Source organism: Bombina bombina, chromosome 3 (genome assembly GCF_027579735.1).
Source record: "Bombina bombina isolate aBomBom1 chromosome 3, aBomBom1.pri, whole genome shotgun sequence".
Classification (NCBI taxonomy): Eukaryota; Metazoa; Chordata; class Amphibia; order Anura; family Bombinatoridae; genus Bombina; species Bombina bombina.
Genome location: NC_069501.1, coordinates 564,681,167 through 564,700,834, shown reverse-complemented (window position 1 = coordinate 564,700,834; position 19,668 = coordinate 564,681,167). Strand labels below are relative to the sequence as shown.

At 41.6% G+C, this 19,668-nt stretch overlaps 1 protein-coding gene across 8 annotated transcripts in view; it reads right to left on the bottom strand.

The window, feature by feature from the left end:
• The window catches only part of PUM1 (pumilio RNA binding family member 1), a 604,766-nt gene that overhangs the window by 186,736 nt on the left and 398,362 nt on the right, over positions 1-19,668 (bottom strand). For all 8 annotated transcript variants that reach the window (XM_053707107.1, XM_053707108.1, XM_053707106.1 and 5 more), the window contains exon 16: positions 8,147-8,276. In XM_053707107.1, coding sequence (XP_053563082.1) covers positions 8,147-8,276 — 130 coding nt within the window. The remainder of the gene's footprint in view (positions 1-8,146; positions 8,277-19,668) is intronic.

The window sequence follows — 19,668 nt, the reverse complement described above, 5'->3', positions numbered from 1 at the left end:
AGATGGCCCCATCAACTTTGGGGATCTTTTCCCAAAACTCCAATCTATCAGACGGCAAAGGATACAGTTCCTTAAACCTTGAAGGAGTAAAAGAAGTACCCGGTCTATTCCATTCCCTAGAAATTACATCTGAAATAGCATCAGGAACTGGAAAAACCTCGGGAAAAACTATGTGAGGTTTAAAAACTGAATTTAAACGTTTACTGGTTTTAATATCAAGAGGACTAGTCTCCTCCATATCTAATGCAATCAACACCTCCTTTAATAAGGAACGAACATACTCCATTTTTAAATAAGTATGAAGATTTGTCAGTGTCAATATCTGAGGCAGAATCTTCTGAACGAGATAGATCCTCATCAGAGATAGATAAATCAGAATGCTGTCGGTCATTTAAAAAATTCATCAATTTTATGAGAAGTTTTAAAAGACCTTTTACGTTTATTAGAAGGTGGCATGACAGACAAAGCCTTCTGAATGGAATTAGAAACAAATTCTCTCACATTAACAGGAATATCCTGAGCATTAGATGTTGAAGGAACAACAACAGGTAATGGATTATTACTAATGGAAAACAGAATTTATGCTTACATGATAAATTACTTTCTCTTGCGGTGTATCCAGTTCACGGATTCATCCTTTACTTGTGGGATATTCTCATTCCCTACAGGAAGTGGCAAAGAGAGCACACAGCAGAGCTGTCCATATAGCTCCCCCTCTAGCTCCACCCCCGTCATTCGACCAAAGGTTAGGAAGAAAAAGGAGAAACCATAGGGTGCAGTGGTGACTGTAGTTTACACAAAAATTTTTTACCCGACTTAAATGCCAGGGCGGGCCGTGGACTGGATACACCGCAAGAGAAAGTAATTTATCAGGTAAGCATAAATTCTGTTTTCTCTTGCAAGGTGTATCCAGTCCACGGATTCATCCTTTACTTGTGGGATACCAATACCAAAGCTTTAGGACACGGATGAAGGGAGGGAACAAGACAGGTACCTTAAACGGAAGGCACCACTGCTTGCAAAACCTCTCCCCCAAAAATAGTCTCCGAAGAAGCCAAAGAATCGAATTTGTAAAATTTGGCAAAAGTATGCAGTGAAGACCAAGTCGCTGCCTTACAAATCTGTTCAACAGAAGCCTCATTTTTGAAACCCCATGTGGAAGCCACTGCTCTAGTAGAATGAGCAGTAATTCTTTCAGGAGGCTGCTGGCCAGCAGTCTCATAGGCCAAACGGATGATGCTTTTCAGCCAAAAGGAAAGAGAGGTAGCAGTTGCTTTCTGACCTCTCCTCTTACCAGAATAGATAACAAACAAGGAAGATGTTTGTCTGAAATCCTTAGTTGCTTGTAAATAGAAATTTAAAGCACAAACTACATCAAGATTGTGTAATAGACGTTCCTTCTTCGAAGATGGATTAGGACACAGAGAAGGAACACCTATTTCCTGGTTAATATTCTTGTTAGAAACAACTTTAGGAAGAAAACCAGGCTTGGTACGCAAAACTACCTTATCTGCGTGGAACACCAGGTAAGGTGAATCACACTGTAAGGCAGATAATTCTGAAACTCTTCTAGCAGAAGAGATAGCTATCAAAAACAAAACTTTCCAAGATAACAACTTAATGTCTATGGAATGTAAAGGTTCAAACGGAACCCCTTGAAGAACTGAAAGAATTAGAATCAAACTCCATGGCGGAGCCACATTTTTTTAGACAGGCTTGATTCTGACTACAGCCTGAGCAAACGCTTGAACGTCTGGTACCTCTGCCAGACGCTTGTGTAACAGGATAGACAAAGCAGATATTTGTCCTTTTAAGGAACTAGCTGACAATCCTTTCTCCAATCCTTCTTGGAGAAAAAACAATATCCTGGGAATCCTAACCTTACTCCATGAGTAACCCTTGGATTCACACCAACAAAGATATTTCCGCCATATCTTATGGTAGATTTTCCTGGTGACAGGCTTTCTAGCCTGAATCAGAGTATCTATAACTGACTCAGAGAACCCACGCTTTGATAGAATTAAGCGTTCAATCTCCAAGCAGTCAGACGTAGAGAAACTAAATTTGGATGCTTGAACGGACCCTGTATCAGAAGATCCTGCCTCATTGGCAATGTCCATGGTGGGACAGATGACATGTCCACTAGGTCTGCATACCAAGTCCTGCGTGGCCACGCAGGTGCTATCAGAATCACCAAAGCCTTCTCCTGCTTGATTCTGGCAACCAGACGCGGGAGGAGAGGAAACGGTGGAAAAACATAAGCCAGATTGAAGGACCAAGGCGCTGCTAGAGCATCTATCAATACCGCCTTGGGATCCCGGGACCTGGACCCATAGAGAGGAAGTTTGGTGTTCTGAAGGGACGCCATCAGATCCAACTCTGGAGTGCCCCCATAGCCGAGTCAGCTGGGCAAATACCTCCGGATGGAGTTCCCACTCCCCCGGGTGAAAAGTCTGACGACTTAGAAAATCCGCCTCCCAGTTGTCTACGCCTGGGATGTGAATTGCTGATAGATGGCAGGAGTGATCCTCCGCCCACCTAATTATTTTGGTTACTTCTGTCATCGCTAGGGAACTCTTTGTTCCCCCCCTGATGATTAACGTAAGCTACAGTCGTGATGTTGTCCGACTGAAATCTGATGAATTTGGCCGCAGCTAGTTGAGGCCATGCCTGAAGAGCGTTGAATATCGCCCTCAGTTCCAGAATGTTTATCGGGAGAAGAGTTTCTTCCCGAGACCATAAGCCCTGAGCTTTCAGGGAGTCCCAGACCGCACCCCAGCCTAACAGACTGGCGTCGGTCGTTACAATGATCCACTCTGGCCTGCGGAAACATATTCCCTGAGACAACCACCAGAGAAGAGAATCTCTGGTCTCCTGGTCCAACTGAATTTGAGGAGACAAATCTGCATAATCCCCATTCCACTGTTTGAGCATGCATAGTTGCAGTGGTCTGAGGTGTATCCGAGCAAAAGGGACTATGTCTATTGCCGCTACCATTAGTCTGATTGTCTCCATGCACTGAGCCACAGATGGCCGAGGAATGGAATAAAGAGCTCGGCAAGTAGTTAAGAGTTTTAGCTTTCTGACCTCCGTCAGAAATATTTTCATTTCTACCGAGTCTATCAGGGTTCCTAGAATGGAACTCTTGTGAGGGGGAGAGAGAACTCTTTTTGATGTTCACCTTCCACCCGTGAGACCTCAGAAAGGCCAATACAATCTCTGTGTGAGACTTGGTTCTTTGGAAAGTCGACGCCTGAATTAAGATGTCGTCTAGGTAAGGCGCCACTGCTATGCCCCGCGGTCTTAGAACCGCCAGGAGGGACCCTAGCACCTTTGTGAAAATTCTGGGAGCAGTGGCCAACCCGAAAGGAAGAGCCACAAACTGAAAATGCTTGTCCAGAAAGGCGAACCTGAGAAACTGGTGATGATCTTTGTGGATAGAATGTGCAGATATGCATCCTTTAGATCCACGGTAGTCAAATATTGACCCTCCTGGATCATTGGTAAGATTGTCCGAATGGTCTCCATCTTGAATGATGGGACTCTGAGGAATTTGTTTAGAATTTTGAGATCCAGGATTTGTCTGAAAGTTCCTTCTTTTTTTGGGAACCACAAAACAGGTTTGAGTAAAACCCCCAGTCCTTGTTCTGCAATTGGAACTGGGTGGATCACTCCCATTGTATGTAGATCTTCTACACAGCGTAAAAAACGCCTCTTTCTTTGACTGATCTGTAGACAGACGAGAAATGTGGAACCTTCCCCTTGGAGGAGAGTCCTTGAATTCTAGAAGGTATCCCTGGGCTACAATCTCTAATGCCCAAGGATCGTGTACATCTCTTGCCCCAGGCATGAGCAAAGAGAGAGTCTGCCCCCTACTAGATCCGGTCCCGGATCGGGGGCTACCCCTTCATGCTGTCTTGGTGGCAGCTGCAAGCTTTTTGGCCTGTTTACCCTTATTCCAGCCCTGGTAAGGTTTCCAGGTGCCTCTTTGTTCTTTGTCTTAAAGGCTTTGTCATGAGGGAAGAGCATGGCCTTTTCCCTCGGTGATATCTGAAATAATATCTTTCAATTCAGGCCCGAAGAGGGTCTTCCCTTTGAAGGAATGTTCAAAAGCTTGGATTTAGACGACACATCGGACGACCAGGACGTTAGCCATAGCGCCACTGCGCGCCAAAATGGCGAAACCTGAATTTTTCGCCGCTAACTTAGCTATTTGGAAGCTGGCGTCAGTGATAAACGAATTAGCTAGCTTTAGAGCCTTAATTCTATCCATAATTTCCTCATATGAGGTCTCCATCTGGAGCGAGTCTTCCAGCGCCTCAAACCAGAAAGCAGCTGCAGCAATTCTAACACCACATTCACTTTACACTCCCGAGAGAGACCCTAGTGCTTAGAGCCGGCAAAGAGAATGACTGGGGGGTGGAGCTAGAGGGGGAGCTATATGGACAGCTCTGCTGTGTGTACTCTCTTTGCCACTTCCTGTAGGGAATGAGAATATCCCACAAGTAAAGGATGAATCCGTGGACTGGATACACCTTGCAAGAGAAATATTGTCTGCATTTAAAAGTTTATCATGACAACTAACACAAACTACAGCCGGAGGAACAGTTACCACAAGTTTACAACAAATGCACTTAGCTTTGGTAGAACCGACATCAGGCAGCAGGATTCCAATAGTAGATTCTGAGACAGGGTCAGATTGAGACATCTTGCAATATGTAATAGAAAAAATAACATATAAAGCAAAATTATCAATTTCCTTATATGACAGTTTCAGGAATGGGAAAAAATGCAAACAAAATAAGCCTCTGGAAACCAGAAGCAAAATGAAATAAAGACTTAAATAATGTCAAAAATCTGGCGCCAAGTATGACGCCCTACCAACTGACAAAATATTTTTTGGCGCCAAGAAAGTCTGCAACAAACATGAGCGTTCTGATGACGCAACTACGTGAAAACTCTTGGCGCCAACTAAGACGCCGGAAATGACGAAAATACGTCAACAAACGTAATTCTCGCGCCAAAAAAGACGCAATAAATTATAGCATTTTGCACTCCCGCGAGCCTATCAGCCCGCAATTTAGAAAAGAGAGTCAATTTGAAAATTTCAGGTAAGAATTTTTTTTTTTTTTTTTTAAATGCATTTCCCAAAATGAAACTGACAGTCTGCAAGAAGGAAATATACTGATTAACCTGAATCATGGTAAATATAAGTACAAAACATATATTTAGAACTTTACATATAAAGTGCCAAACCATAGCTTAGAGTGTCTTAAATAAAAGAAAACATACTTACCAAAAGACACTCATCTACATAAAGTAGATAACCAAACCAGTACTGAAACGAGAATCAGTAGAGGTAATGATATATAAGAGTATATCGTTGATCTGAAAAGGGAGGTAGGAGATGAATCTCTACGACCGATAACAGAGAACCTATGAAATAGATCCCAGTTAGGATGACCATTGTATTCAATAGGTAACACTCCCTTCACATCCTCTGTCATTCACTGCACTCTGAGAGGAACTGGGCTTCAGCAAGCTGAGAAGCGCATATTAACGTAGAAATCTAGCACAAACTTACTTCACCACCTCCACAGGAGGCAAAGTTTGTAAAACTGAATTGTGGGTGTGGTGAGGGGTGTATTTATAGGCATTTTGAGGTTTGGGAAACTTTGCCCCTCCTGGTAGGAATGTATATCCCATACGTCACTAGCTCAAGGACTCTTGCCATTACATGAAAGAAACACCCATGCTAAATAGTTTCTAAATTTTATCCTAAGTTTAGAAATATTCAATGTTTACATGTTCTTTGCTTTTTTTTGCAAGTTATAGGGCAATAAATACAAGTAGCACTTTGCTATTTCTAAACCACATTTTTTCAAAATTAGCGCTAGTTACATTGGGACACTGATATCTTTCAGGAATCCCTGAATATCCCTTGATATGTACATATTTTTTTTTAGAAGACATCCCAAAGTATTGATCTAGACCCATTTTGGTATATTTCATGCCACCATTTCACGGCCAAATACGATCAAATCAAAAAAATCGTTCACTTTTTCACAAATTTTTTCACAAACTTTAGGTTCCTCACTGAAATTATTTACAAACAACTTGTGCAATTATGGCATAAATGGTTGTAAATGTTTCTCTGGATCCCCTTTTTTTCAGAAATAGCAGACATATATGGCTTTGGCGTTGCTTTTTGGTAATTAGAAGGCCGCTAAATGCCACTGCGCATCACACATGTATTATGCCCAGCAGTGAAGGGGTTAATTAGGGAGCATGTAGGGAGCGTCTAGGGTTAATTTTAGCTTTAGTGTAAGTAGACAACCCCAAGTATTGATCTAGGCCCATCTTGGTATATTTCATGCCACCATTTCACCGCCAAATGCGATCAAATAATAATAAAAAAAACAAATTTTTTCACAATTTTAGGTTTCTCACTGAAATTATTTACAAACAATTTGTGCAATTATGGCATAAATGGTTGTAAATGTTTCTCTGGGATCACCTTTGTTCAGAAATAGCAGACATATATGGCTTTGGCGTTGCTTTTTGGTAATTAGAAGGCTGCTAAATGCCGCTGCGCACCACAGATGTATTATGCCCAGCAGTGCAGGGGTTAATTAGGTAGCTTATAGGGAGCTTGCAGGGTTAATTTTAGCTTTAGTGTAGAGATCAGCCTCCCACGTGACACATCACACCCCCTGATCCCTCCCAAAGAGCTCTCTTCCTTCCCCCATCCCACAATTGTCCTCGCCATCTTAAGTACTGGCAAAAAGTCTGCCAGTACTAAAACAAGATATATATATATTTTTTTTTTAAATAAAAAATTATATCATATTTACATATGCTGCTGTGTAGGATCTGCCCTTAGCCCCCAACCTCCCTGATACCCCCCAAACAGCTCTCTAACCCTCCCCATCTACCTTACTGGGAGCGTCTGCTAGTACCCAGTTTAGCATAAAATATATATATTTTTTTAATTAAATTTTTTTTTCCTGTAGTGTAGCTTCCTACCCTCACCCCCCCCTCCCAGATCCCTTGCATAATTTTTTATTGCTTCCCCCCCGCTTTATCCCACTTATTGATCCAAAATTTTCTGTAGTGTAGCGGTTCCCACCCGCTCCATCCCCGTGCACACGCGCGCCCGCCGCCCCCCATGCACTCGCGTGCATCCGTGCGCGCTCCCGACAACCCCATCCCGCCCCCTCACTCTTCTGGACTTCATCGATGGCCGCCCACCCGCCTCCCACGTCTGCTCCCACCCACCGATTGTGGACATCGATGCCCGGTGCAGAGAGGGCCACAGAGTAGCTCTCTCTGCATCAGATGGGGGAAAATGTTATTGCAGGATGCCGCTTTAAACCCCTAACGTTGTACAGGGTACGTCGCTGGTCTTTAAAGACCAGTTTTGTGCAAGACGTACCCTGTAAGACTTGTGACGTTAAGGGGTTAAACAACTTTCAATTTACTTGCATTAACAAAACGTGCAGTTTTTTTTATATTTAAACTTTGAGTCACCAACTCCTATTGAGCATGTGCAAGAATTCACAGAATAAACGTGTATGCATTTGTGATTGGCTGATGGCTGTCACATGGTACGTGTATGCATTTGTGATTGACTGATGGCTGTTACATGTACAGGGGAGTGGAAATAGACATAACTTTTAAATTGTCAGAAAAAAAAAAATCTACTCATTTGAAGTTCAGATTAAGTGCTATTTTCTTGTTATCCTTCATTTGTTGATTATGCAAATCTACTGTGTTGACTGGTCTTTAAACAATATACAGCCACAATGCCTTACAACAAACCCCGAAAGCAATATTTTTCCTCTGAAATTAACCCCTAAAATATCCAATCTCCATTACAAATAATAAATATCTGAAAAAAAAATAATAAATAATAATAATCACTGCATTCATGCACATTTTCAAATTAATGTCCATATTATGTGCTCATCTTTTTAATTTTAAAATGGTCTATTTTTAAAAGGGTCTATTCTATGATTTTATTTGATTGATCTAATTCACATCTTTAAAAGTCAAAAACAGTGCACATATTTTATTTGTATAAATGCTAGAGAAATGTTATCGTTTACAGAAATAAGAAAGACAGATATTAACATTAAAGTCTTACCTCAAAAAACTTCTGTATGACGTAGTTCCCAAATACATCAACCATGAGCTGGTAGGCGGCCTGCAAGATCTCGTTGAACACCAGCTGTCTTTCTGCAGGGGTTGCTCTTTCTAGTTTTAACTGAATAAACCTATGAAAGACATAAAAATGACATGAAGCTTGCAAGAGGAAAAAAACTATTGCTGTAAAGTATCCATCTCTCTCCAGTACTCCTTTTCCTATCAATGCTATCACAGCCTTTGCTCCATTTCAATACTAACTTTCTTGCTAATCAATACCAACCAGTGAACGATTTGAGGTAAAGATTATACTTAAAATCATTGCGCTTATAATTTATGACCGAGGATTTTGAGAGTACATAAAAAAAATGAGTAAAAATACTTGAGTCAAATGTTAAAACCATAAAAATAGTAAAATTTCCAGGAGATAAAGCAAAGAAATGGTCTGACACTTTTGTCTTCTGCCTTAATTACACACCATAACCATGTACATACATTAAAGGGAAATCTGTTTCTTAGTTTTCTCTTTTGCTGCAAGACATAGGCTTCTCTTCAATAATAATGGGCTCCCTCCCTGGACAAAAAGAATATAAGCTTTATGAAAAGATGCTCTATACAGAGATTATCTTTATAAAAATATGTTAGAGCAACAAACACTTCTATATTTGTATAAAAATAAAAACAAAGAAATAAAAGAGTAGCATATATGATTAAGAGAGGAGAAAGAAGTTACAAAAAATAAATTGCATATTATTACTGATAATTTTTTTTGTAAGAGTCTGGAAATTAGTTCACCCTCTTGACGCCACACTGAGCAGCTGTACCTGTAGCCGGCTAATATCGGAGCAGCTGGTTCGGTTTTTGGCGGACTGTTTGTTTTTTATATGCCCACCTGTCTAGAGACACAGGAACACTGTGGAACATTACATGTTTTGTGGCTTTTATCATACCTCATATTTGTTTGAGGTTGGAAAGTGTGAGTGTTCAAAATTTTTTTAATAAAACCAATTTTTTTTAATAAAACTGCGCCTTTCTACCAGGTTTTTTTTTCACTTAGCCTCATCCAGAGCTGTGTGTTTCATGAGCGGCAGCAACTACGGCTATTGATTTGCACTTATCCAGGCTACTACATCACCCACGTATCCTTTGCTATTCTGTGAACTTTTATACAGGGCGCTTGTCTATGGTTATATTTCTTTAAAATAATAGTCTATAAAAAAACATAATTTATGTAAGAACTTACCTGATAAATTAATTTCTTTCATATTGGCAAGAGTCCATGAGCTAGTGACATATGGGATATACAATCCTACCAGGAGGGGCAAAGTTTCCCAAACCTCAAAATGCCTATAAATACACCCCTCAGCACACCCACAATTCAGTTTAACGAATAGCCAAGCAGTGGGGTGATAAAGAAAGGAGTAGAAAGCATCAACAAAGGAAATTTGGAAATAATTGTGCTTTATACAAAAAATCATAACCACCATAAAAAGGGTGGGCCTCATGGACTCTTGCCAATATGAAATAAATGAATTTATCAGGTAAGTTCTTACATAAATGATGTTTTCTTTCATGTAATTGGCAAGAGTCCATGAGCTAGTGACATATGGGATATCAATACCCAAGATGTGGAGTCTTCCACTCAAGAGTCACTAAAGAGAGAGGGAATAAAATAAAAACAGCCATATACAGCTGAAAAAATTAATCCACAACCCAAACAAAATAGTTTATTTTCATTTTTGAAAGAAAAAAACTTAAATCAGAAGCAGAAGAATCAAACTGAAACAGCTGCCTGAAGAACTTTTCTACCAAAAACTGCTTCCGAAGAAGCAAATACATAAAAACGGTAGAATTTAGTAAATGTATGCAAAGAGGACCAAGTCGCTGCTTTGCAAATCTGATCAACTGAAGCTTCATTCTTAAAAGCCCACAAAGTGGAGACTGATCTAGTAGAATGAGTTATAATTCTCTGAGGCGGGGCTTGACCCGACTCCAAATAAGCTTAATGAATCAAAAAGCTTTAACATAATATTTCAAAGCTCTCACCACATCCAAAGAATGTAAGGATCTTTCCAAAGGATTCCTAGGATTAGGACACAAGGAAGAGACAACAATTTCTCTACTAATGTTGTTAGAATTCACAACCTGAAGTAAAAATTCAAATGAAGTCTGCAAAACCGCCTTATCCTGATGAAAAATCAGAAAGATTCATTAGAAAAAGCAGATAGCTCAGAAACTCTTCTAGCAGAAGAGATAGCCAAAAAGAACAACACTTTCCAAGAAAGTAGTTAAATGTCCAAAGAATGCATAAGCTCAACTGGAGAAGCCTGTAAAGCCTTCAGAACCAAATTAAGACTCCAAGGAGGAGAAATTGATTTAATGACAGGCTTAATACGAACTAAAGCCTGTACAAAACAGTGTATATCAGGAAGTATAGCAATCTTTCTGTGAAATAAAACAGAAAGAGCGGAGATTTGTCCTTTCAAGGAACTTGCAGACAAAACCTTATCCAAACCATCCTGAAGAAACTGAAAAAATTCTAGGAATTCTAAAAGAATGCCAGGAGAATTTATGAGAAGAACACCATGAAATGTAAGTCTTCCAAACTCTATAATAAATCTTCCTAGAGACTGATTTACGAGCTTGAAACATAGCATCAATCACTGAGTCAGAGAAACCTCTATGACTTAGTACTAAGCGTTCAATTTCCATACCTTCAAATTTAAAGATTTGAGATCCTGATGGAAAAAAGGACCATGAGATAGTAGGTCTGGCCGTAACAGAAGTGGCCAAGGCAGGCAACTGGACATCCGAACCAGTTCCGCATACCAAAACCTGTGGGGCCATGCTGGCGCTACCAGCAATACAAATGATTGTTCCATGATGATTTTTGGAAATCACTCTTGGAAGGAGAACTAGAGGCGGGAAGATATAAGCAGGATGAAAACACCAAGAAAGTATCAGAACATCCACTGCTTCCGCCTGAACATCCCTGGACCTGGATAGGTATGTGGGAATTTTCTTGTTTAGATGAGAGACCATGAGATGTATCTCTGGAAGACCCCATATCTGAACAATCTGAGAAAAAACATCTGGATGGAGAGACCACTCCCCTGGATGTAAAGTCTGGCGGCTGAGATAATCCGCTTCCCAAATGTCTACACCTGGGATATGCACCGCAGAGATTAGATAGGAGCTGGATTCCGCCCAAACAAGTATTCGAGATACTTCTTCATAGCGTGGGGACTGTGAGTCCCACCCCGATGATTGACATATGCCACTGATGTGAAAATGTCTGTCTGAAAACAAATGAACGGTTCTCTCTTAACAGAGGCCAAAACTGAAGAGCTCTGAGAATTGCACAGAGTTCTAAAATATTTATTGGAAATTTCGCCTCTTGAAATTTCCAAACCCCTTGTGCTGTCAGAGATCCTCAAACAGCTCCCCAACCTGAAAGACTCGCATCTGTTGTGATCACAGTCCAGGTTGGACGAACAAAAGAAGCCCCTTGAACTAAACGATGGTGATCTATCCACCATGTCAGAGTGTGTCGTACATTGGGATTTAAGGATATTAATTGTGATATCTTTGTATAATCCCTGCACCATTGATTCAGCATACAAAGCTGAAGAGGTCTCATGTGAAAACGAGCAAAGGGGATCGCGTCCGATGCTGCAGTCATGAGACCTAAAACTTCCATGCACATAGCCACTAAAGGGAATGACTGAGACAGAAGGTGCCGGCAGGCTGCAACCAATTTTAAACGTCTCTTGTCTGTTAGAGACAGAGTCATGGACACTGAATCTATCTGGAAGCCTAAAAAGGTGACCCTTGTCTGAGGAATCAAGAAACTTTTTGGTAAATTGATCCTTCAACCATGTTTCCGAAGAAACAACACTAGTTGAATCGTGTGAGATTCTGCAGTATGTAAAGACTGAGCTAGTACCAAGATAACGTCCAAATAAGGAAACACCGCAATACCCTGTTCTCTGATTACAGAGAGTAGGGCACCCAGAACCCTTGAAAAGATTCTTGAAGCGGTTGCTAGGCCAAATGGAAAAGCAACAAATTGGTAATGCTTGTCTAGAAAAGAGAATCTCAGAAACTGATAATGTTCTGGATGAATCGGAATATGAAGGTATGCATCCTGCAAGTCTATTGTGGACATATAATGTCCTCGCTGAACAAAAGGCAGAATAGTCCTTATAGTCACCAACTTGAAAGTTGGTACTCTTACATAACGATTCAAAATTTTCAGATCCAAAACTGGTCTGAATAAATTTTCCTTCTTTGGGACAATGAAATAGATTTGAATAAAACCCCAAACCTTGTTCCAGAAGAGGAACTGGCATGATTACCCCTGAAGACTCCAGGTCTGAAACATACTTCAGGAAAGCCTGAGCTTTTACTGGATCTACTGGGATACATGAGAGAAAAAAATCTTCTCACAGGAGGTCTTACTCTGAATCCTATTCGATAGCCTAGAGAGACAATGCTCTGAATCCATTGATTTTGAACAGAATTTATCCAAATATCCTTGAAAAACCTTAATCTGCCCCCTACCAGCTGAGCTGGAATGAGGACCGCACCTTCATGCAGACTTAGGGGCTGACTTTGGTTTCCTAAAAGGCTTGGATTTATTCCAATTTGAGGAAGGCTTCCAATTGGAGGCAGATTCCTTGGGGGGAGGATTGAGTTTTTGTTCCTTATTCTGACGAAAGGAACGAAAACGGTTAGAAGCCTTAGATTTACCCTTAGGTTTTTTATCCTGAGGCAGAAAAAAACTCCCTTTCCCCCAGTAACAGTTGAAATAATAGAATCCAACTGAAAACCAAATAAATTATTACCTTGGAAAGAAAGAGATAGTAATCTAGATTTAGATGTCATATCAGCATTCTAAGATTTAAGCCACAAAGCTCTTCTAGCTAATATAGCTAAAGACATGGATCTAACATCACAAATAAAATGAATAGCATGTTGTAGTAAGCGAATAATGCTAGATATGTCAGAATCCAATTCATGTTGCACTAAATTCTCCAACCAGAAAGTTGATGCCACCGCAACATCAGCCAAAGAAATTGTAGGTCTGAGAAGATGACCTGAAAAAACAGAATTTATGTTTACCTGATAAATTACTTTCTCCAACGGTGTGTCCGGTCCACGGCGTCATCCTTACTTGTGGGATATTCTCTTCCCCAACAGGAAATGGCAAAGAGCCCAGCAAAGCTGGTCACATGATCCCTCCTAGGCTCCGCCTTCCCAGTCATTCGACCGACGTAAAAGGAGGAATATTTGCATAGGAGAAATCATATGATACCGTGGTGACTGTAGTTAAAGAAAATAAATTATCAGACCTGATTAAAAAACCAGGGCGGGCCGTGGACCGGACCACACCGTTGGAGAAAGTAATTTATCAGGTAAACATAAATTCTGTTTTCTCCAACATAGGTGTGTCCGGTCCACGGCGTCATCCTTACTTGTGGGAACCAATACCAAAGCTTTAGGACACGGATGAAGGGAGGGAGCAAATCAGGTCACCTAGATGGAAGGCACCACGGCTTGCAAAACCTTCCTCCCAAAAATAGCCTCAGAAGAAGCAAAAGTATCAAATTTGTAAAATTTAGTAAAAGTGTGCAGTGAAGACCAAGTCGCTGCCTTACATATCTGATCAACAGAAGCCTCGTTCTTGAAGGCCCATGTGGAAGCCACGGCCCTAGTGGATGAGCTGTGATTCTTTCAGGAGGCTGCCGTCCGGCAGTCTCGTAAGCCAATCTGATGATGCTTTTAAGCCAAAAAGAGAGAGAGGTAGAAGTTGCTTTTTGACCTCTCCTTTTACCAGAATAAACAACAAACAAGGAAGATGTTTGTCTAAAATCCTTTGTAGCATCTTAAATAGAATTTTAGAGCACGAACTACATCCAAATTGTGCAACAAACGTTCCTTCTTTGAAACTGGATTCGGACACAAAGAAGGCACGACTATCTCCTGGTTAATGTTTTTGTTAGAAACAACTTTCGGAAGAAAACCAGGTTTAGTACGCAAAACCACCTTATCTGCATGGAACACCAGATAAGGAGGAGAACACTGCAGAGCAGATAACTCTGAAACTCTTCTAGCAGAAGAAATTGCAACCAAAAACAAAACTTTCCAAGATAATAACTTAATATCAACGGAATGTAAGGGTTCAAACGGAACCCCCTGAAGAACTGAAAGAACTAAATTGAGACTCCAAGGAGGAGTCAAAGGTTTGTAAACAGGCTTGATTCTAACCAGAGCCTGAACAAAAGGCTTGAACATCTGGCACAGCTGCCAGCTTTTTGTGAAGTAACACAGACAAAGCAGAAATCTGTCCCTTCAAAGAACATGCAGATAATCCTTTCTCCAAACCTTCTTGAAGAAAGGATAGAATCTTAGGAATTTTTATCTTGTCCCAAGGGAATCCTTTAGATTCACACCAACAGATATATTTTTTCCATATTTTATGGTAGATTTTTCTAGTTACAGGCTTTCTGGCCTGAACAAGAGTATCAATGACAGAATCTGAGAACCCTCGCTTTGATAAAATCAAACGTTCAATCTCCAAGCAGTCAGTTGGAGTGAGACCAGATTCGGATGTTCGAACGGACCTTGAACAAGAAGGTCCCGTCTCAAAGGTAGCTTCCATGGTGGAGCCGATGACATATTCACCAGGTCTGCATACCAAGTCCTGCGTGGCAACGCAGGAGCTATCAAGATCACCGATGCCCTCTCCTGATTGATCCTGGCTACCAGCCTGGGGATGAGAGGAAACGGTGGGAATACATAAGCTAGTTGAAGGTCCAAGGTGCTACTAGTGCATCTACTAGAGTCGCCTTGGGATCCCTGGATCTGGACTCGTAGCAAGGAACCTTGAAGTTCTGACGAGAGGCCATCAGATCCATGTCTGGAATGCCCCACAACTGAGTAATTTGGGCAAAGATTTAAGGATGGAGTTCCCACTCCCCCGGATGAAATGTCTGACGACTCAGAAAATCCGCTTCCAATTTTCCACTCCTGGGATGTGGATTGCAGACAAGTGGCAGGAGTGAGTCCTCCGCCATTGAATGATTTTGGTCACTTCTCTCCATCGCCAGGGAACTCCTTGTTCCCCCTGATGGTTGATTGTACGCAACAGTCGTCATGTTGTCCGATTGAAACCGTATGAATTTGGCCTTTGCTAGCTGAGGCCAAGCCTTGAGAGCATTGAATATCGCTCTCCAGTTCCAGAATATTTATCGGGAGAAGAGATTCTTCCCGAGACCAAAAACCCTGAGCTTTCAGGAGTCCCCAGACCGCGCCCCAGCCCACCAGACTGGCGTCGGTCGTGACAATGACCCACTCTGGTCTGCGGAAGCTCATCCCCTGTGACAGGTTGTCCAGGGACAGCCACCAACGGACGTGAATCCTCCTGGTCCTCTGATCTACTTGTATCGTCGGAGACAAGTCTGTATAATCCCCATTCCACTGACTGAGCATGCACAGTTGTAATGGTCTCAGATGAATTCGCGCAAAAGGAACTATGTCCATTGCCTGCGGACCATCAAACCTATTACTTCCATGCACTGCGCTATGGAAGGAAGAGGAACAGAATGAAGTACTTGACCAAGAGTTTAGAAGTTTTGATTTTCTGGCCTCTGTCAGAAAAATCCTCATTTCTAAGGAGTCTATTATTGTTCCCAAGAAGGGAACTCTTGTTGACGGAGATAGAGAACTTTTTCCTACGTTCACTTTCCACCCGTGAGATCTGAGAAAGGCCAGGACAATGTCCGTATGAGCCTTTGCTTGTGGAAGGGACGACGCTTGAATCAGAATGTCGTCCAAGTAAGGTACTACTGCAATGCCCCTTGTCTTAGCACCGCTAGAAGGGACCCCAGTACCTTTGTGAAAACTCTTGGAGCAGTGGCTAATCCGAATGGAAGTGCCACAAACTGGTAATGCTTGTCCAGAAAGGCGAACCTTAGGAACCGTGATGTTCCTTGTGGATAGGAATATGTAGATACGCATCCTTTAAATCCACCGTGGTCATGAATTGACCTTCCTGGATGGAAGGAAGAATTGTTCGAATGGTTTCCATTTTGAACGATGGAACCTTGAGAAACTTGTTTAGGATCTTGAGATCTAAGATTGGTCTGAATGTTCCCTCTTTTTTTTGGGAACTATGAACAGATTGGAGTAGAACCCCATCCCTTGTTCTCCTAATGGAACAGGATGAATCACTCCCATTTTTTAACAGGTCTTCTACACAATGTAAGAATGCCTGTTTTTTTATGTGGTCTGAAGACAATTGAGACCTGTGGAACCTCCCCCTTGGGGGAAGCCCCTTGAATTCCAGAAGATAACCTTGGGAGACTATTTCCAGCGCCCAAGGATCCAGAACATCTCTTGCCCAAGCCTGAGCGAAGAGAGAGAGTCTGCCCCCCACCAGATCCGGTCCTGGATCGGGGGCCAACATCTCATGCTGTCTTGGTAGCAGTGGCAGGTTTCTTGGCCTGCTTACCTTTGTTCCAGCCTTGCATTGGCCTCCAGGCTGGCTTGGCTTGAGAAGTATTACCCTCTTGCTTAGAGGATGTAGCACTTGGGGCTGGTCCGTTTCTGCGAAAGGGACGAAATTTGGTTTATTTTTAGCCTTGAAAGACCTATCCTGAGGAAGGGCGTGGCCCTTGCCCCCAGTGATATCAGAAATAATCTCTTTCAAGTCAGGGCCAAACAGCGTTTTCCCCTTGAAAGGAATGTTAAGCAATTTGTTCTTGGAAGACGCATCCGCTGACCAAGATTTTAGCCAAAGCGCTCTGCGCGCCACAATAGCAAACCCCAGAATTTTTCGCCGCTAATCTAGCCAATTGCAAAGTGGCGTCTAAGGTGAAAGAGTTAGCCAATTTGAGAGCATGAATTCTGTCCAAAATCTCCTCATAAGAAGAATCTTTATTGAGCGCCTTTTCTAGTTCATCGAACCAGAAACACGCTGCTGTAGTGACAGGAACAATGCATGAAATTGGTTGTAGAAGGTAACCTTGCTGAACAAACATCTTTTTAAGCAAACCCTCTAATTTTTTATCCATAGGATCTTTGAAAGCACAACTATCTTCTATGGGTATAGTGGTGCGTTTGTTTAGAGTAGAAACCGCCCCCTCGACCTTGGGGACTGTCTGCCATAAGTCCTTTCTGGGGTCGACCATAGGAAACAATTTCTTAAATATAGGGGGAGGGACGAAAGGTATGCCGGGCCTTTCCCATTCTTTGTTTACAATGTCCGCCACCCGCTTGGGTATAGGAAAAGCTTCGGGGGGCCCCGGGACCTCTAGGAACTTGTCCATCTTACATAATTTCTCTGGAATGACCAAATTCTCACAATCATCCAGAGTAGATAACACCTCCTTAAGCAGAGCGCGGAGATGTTCCAATTTAAATTTGAATGTAATCACATCAGGTTCAGCTTGTTGAGAAATTTTCCCTGAATCTGAAATTTCTCCCTCAGACAAAACCTCCCTGGCCCCCTCAGACTGGTGTAGGGGCACTTCAGAACCAATATCATCAGCGTCCTCATGCTCTTCAGTATTTCTAAAACAGAGCAGTCGCGCTTTCGCTGATAAGTGGGCATTTTGGCTAAAATGTTTTTGATAGAATTATCCCATTACAGCCGTTAATTGTTGCATAGTAAGGAGTATTGGCGCACTAGATGTACTAGGGGCCTCCTGTGTGGGCAGACTGGCGTAGACGAAGGAGGGGATGATGCAGTACCATGCTTACTCCCCTCACTTGAGGAATCATCTTGGGCATCATTTTCTCTAAATTTTGTGTCACATAAATCACATCTATTTAAATGAGAAGGAAACTTGGCTTCCCCACATACAGAACACAGTCTATCTGATAGTTCAGACATGTTAAAACAGGCATAAACTTGATAACAAAGCACAAAAAACGTTTTAAAATAAAACCGTTACTGTCACTTTAAATTTTAAACCTGAACACACTTTATTACTGCAAATGTGAAAAAGTATGAAGGAATTGTTCAAAATTCACCAAAATTTCACCACAGTGTCTTAAAGCCTTAAAAGTATTGCACACCAAATTTGAAAGCTTTAACTCTTAAAATAACGGAACCGGAGCCGTTTTTTTATTTAACACCCTATACAGTCCCTGGTATCTGCTTTGCTGAGACCCAACCAAGCCCAAAGGGGAATACGATACCAAATGACGCCTTCAGAAAGCTTTTTAAATGTATCTGAGCTCCTCACACATGCATCTGCATGTCATGCTTCCCAAAAACAACTGCGCAATAGAGGCGCGAAAATGAGGCTCTGCCTATGATTAGGGAAAGCCCCCTAGAGAAAAAGGTGTCCAATACAGTGCCTGCCGGTTATTTTACATAATTCCCAAGAATAAAATAATTCCTCAAAGCTATGAAGTATTAAAAATGCTTATATATCAATCGTTTTAGCCCAGAAAATGTCTACCAGTCTAAAAGCCCTTGTGAAGCCCTTTATTCTTATGTAATAAAATGGCTTACCGGATCCCATAGGGAAAATGACAGCTTCCAGCATTACCTAGTCTTGTTAGAAATGTGTCATACCTCAAGCAGCAAAAGTCTGCTCACTGTTTCCCCCAACTGAAGTTAATTCCTCTCAACAGTCCTGTGTGGAAACAGCCATCGATTTTAGTAACGGTTGCTAAAATCATTTCCTCTTACAAACAGAAATCTTCATCTCTTTTCTGTTTCAGAGTAAATAGTACATACCAGCACTATTTTAAAATAACAAACTCTTGATTGAAGAATAAAAACTACATTTAAACACCAAAAAACTCTAAGCCATCTCCGTGGAGATGTTGCCTGTACAACGGCAAAGAGAATGACTGGGGAAGGCGGAGCCTAGGAGGGATCATGTGACCAGCTTTGCTGGGCTCTTTGCCATTTCCTGTTGGGGAAGAGAATATCCCACAAGTAAGGATGACGCCGTGGACCGGACACACCTATGTTGGAGAAAAAGGCCTTCCTTAGATAAGATTCAAGCTTCTTATCTAAAGGATCCTCAAAGGAAGTACTATCTTCCATAGGAATAGTGGAATGTTTAGCAAGAGTAGAAATAGCCCCATCAACTTTGGGGATCTTTTCCAAAACTCTATAGATTTTGCTGGCAAAGGATACAATTGTTAACCTTGAAGAAGGATAAAAAGAAGTACCTGTCTTATTCCATTCCTTAGAATCATATCAGAAATAGCCTCAGAATAGGAAAAACCCTGGAGAAAACCACAGGAGGTTTAAAAACAGAATTTATGTTTACCTGATAAATTACTTTCTCCAACGGTGTGTCCGGTCCACGGCGTCATCCTTACCTTGTGGGATATTCTCTTCCCCAACAGGAAATGGCAAAGAGCCCAGCAAAAGCTGGTCACATGATCCCTCCTAGGCTCCGCCTACCCCAGTCATTCGACCGACGTTAAGGAGGAATATTTGCATAGGAGAAACCATATGGTACCGTGGTGACTGTAGTTAAAGAAAATAAAATA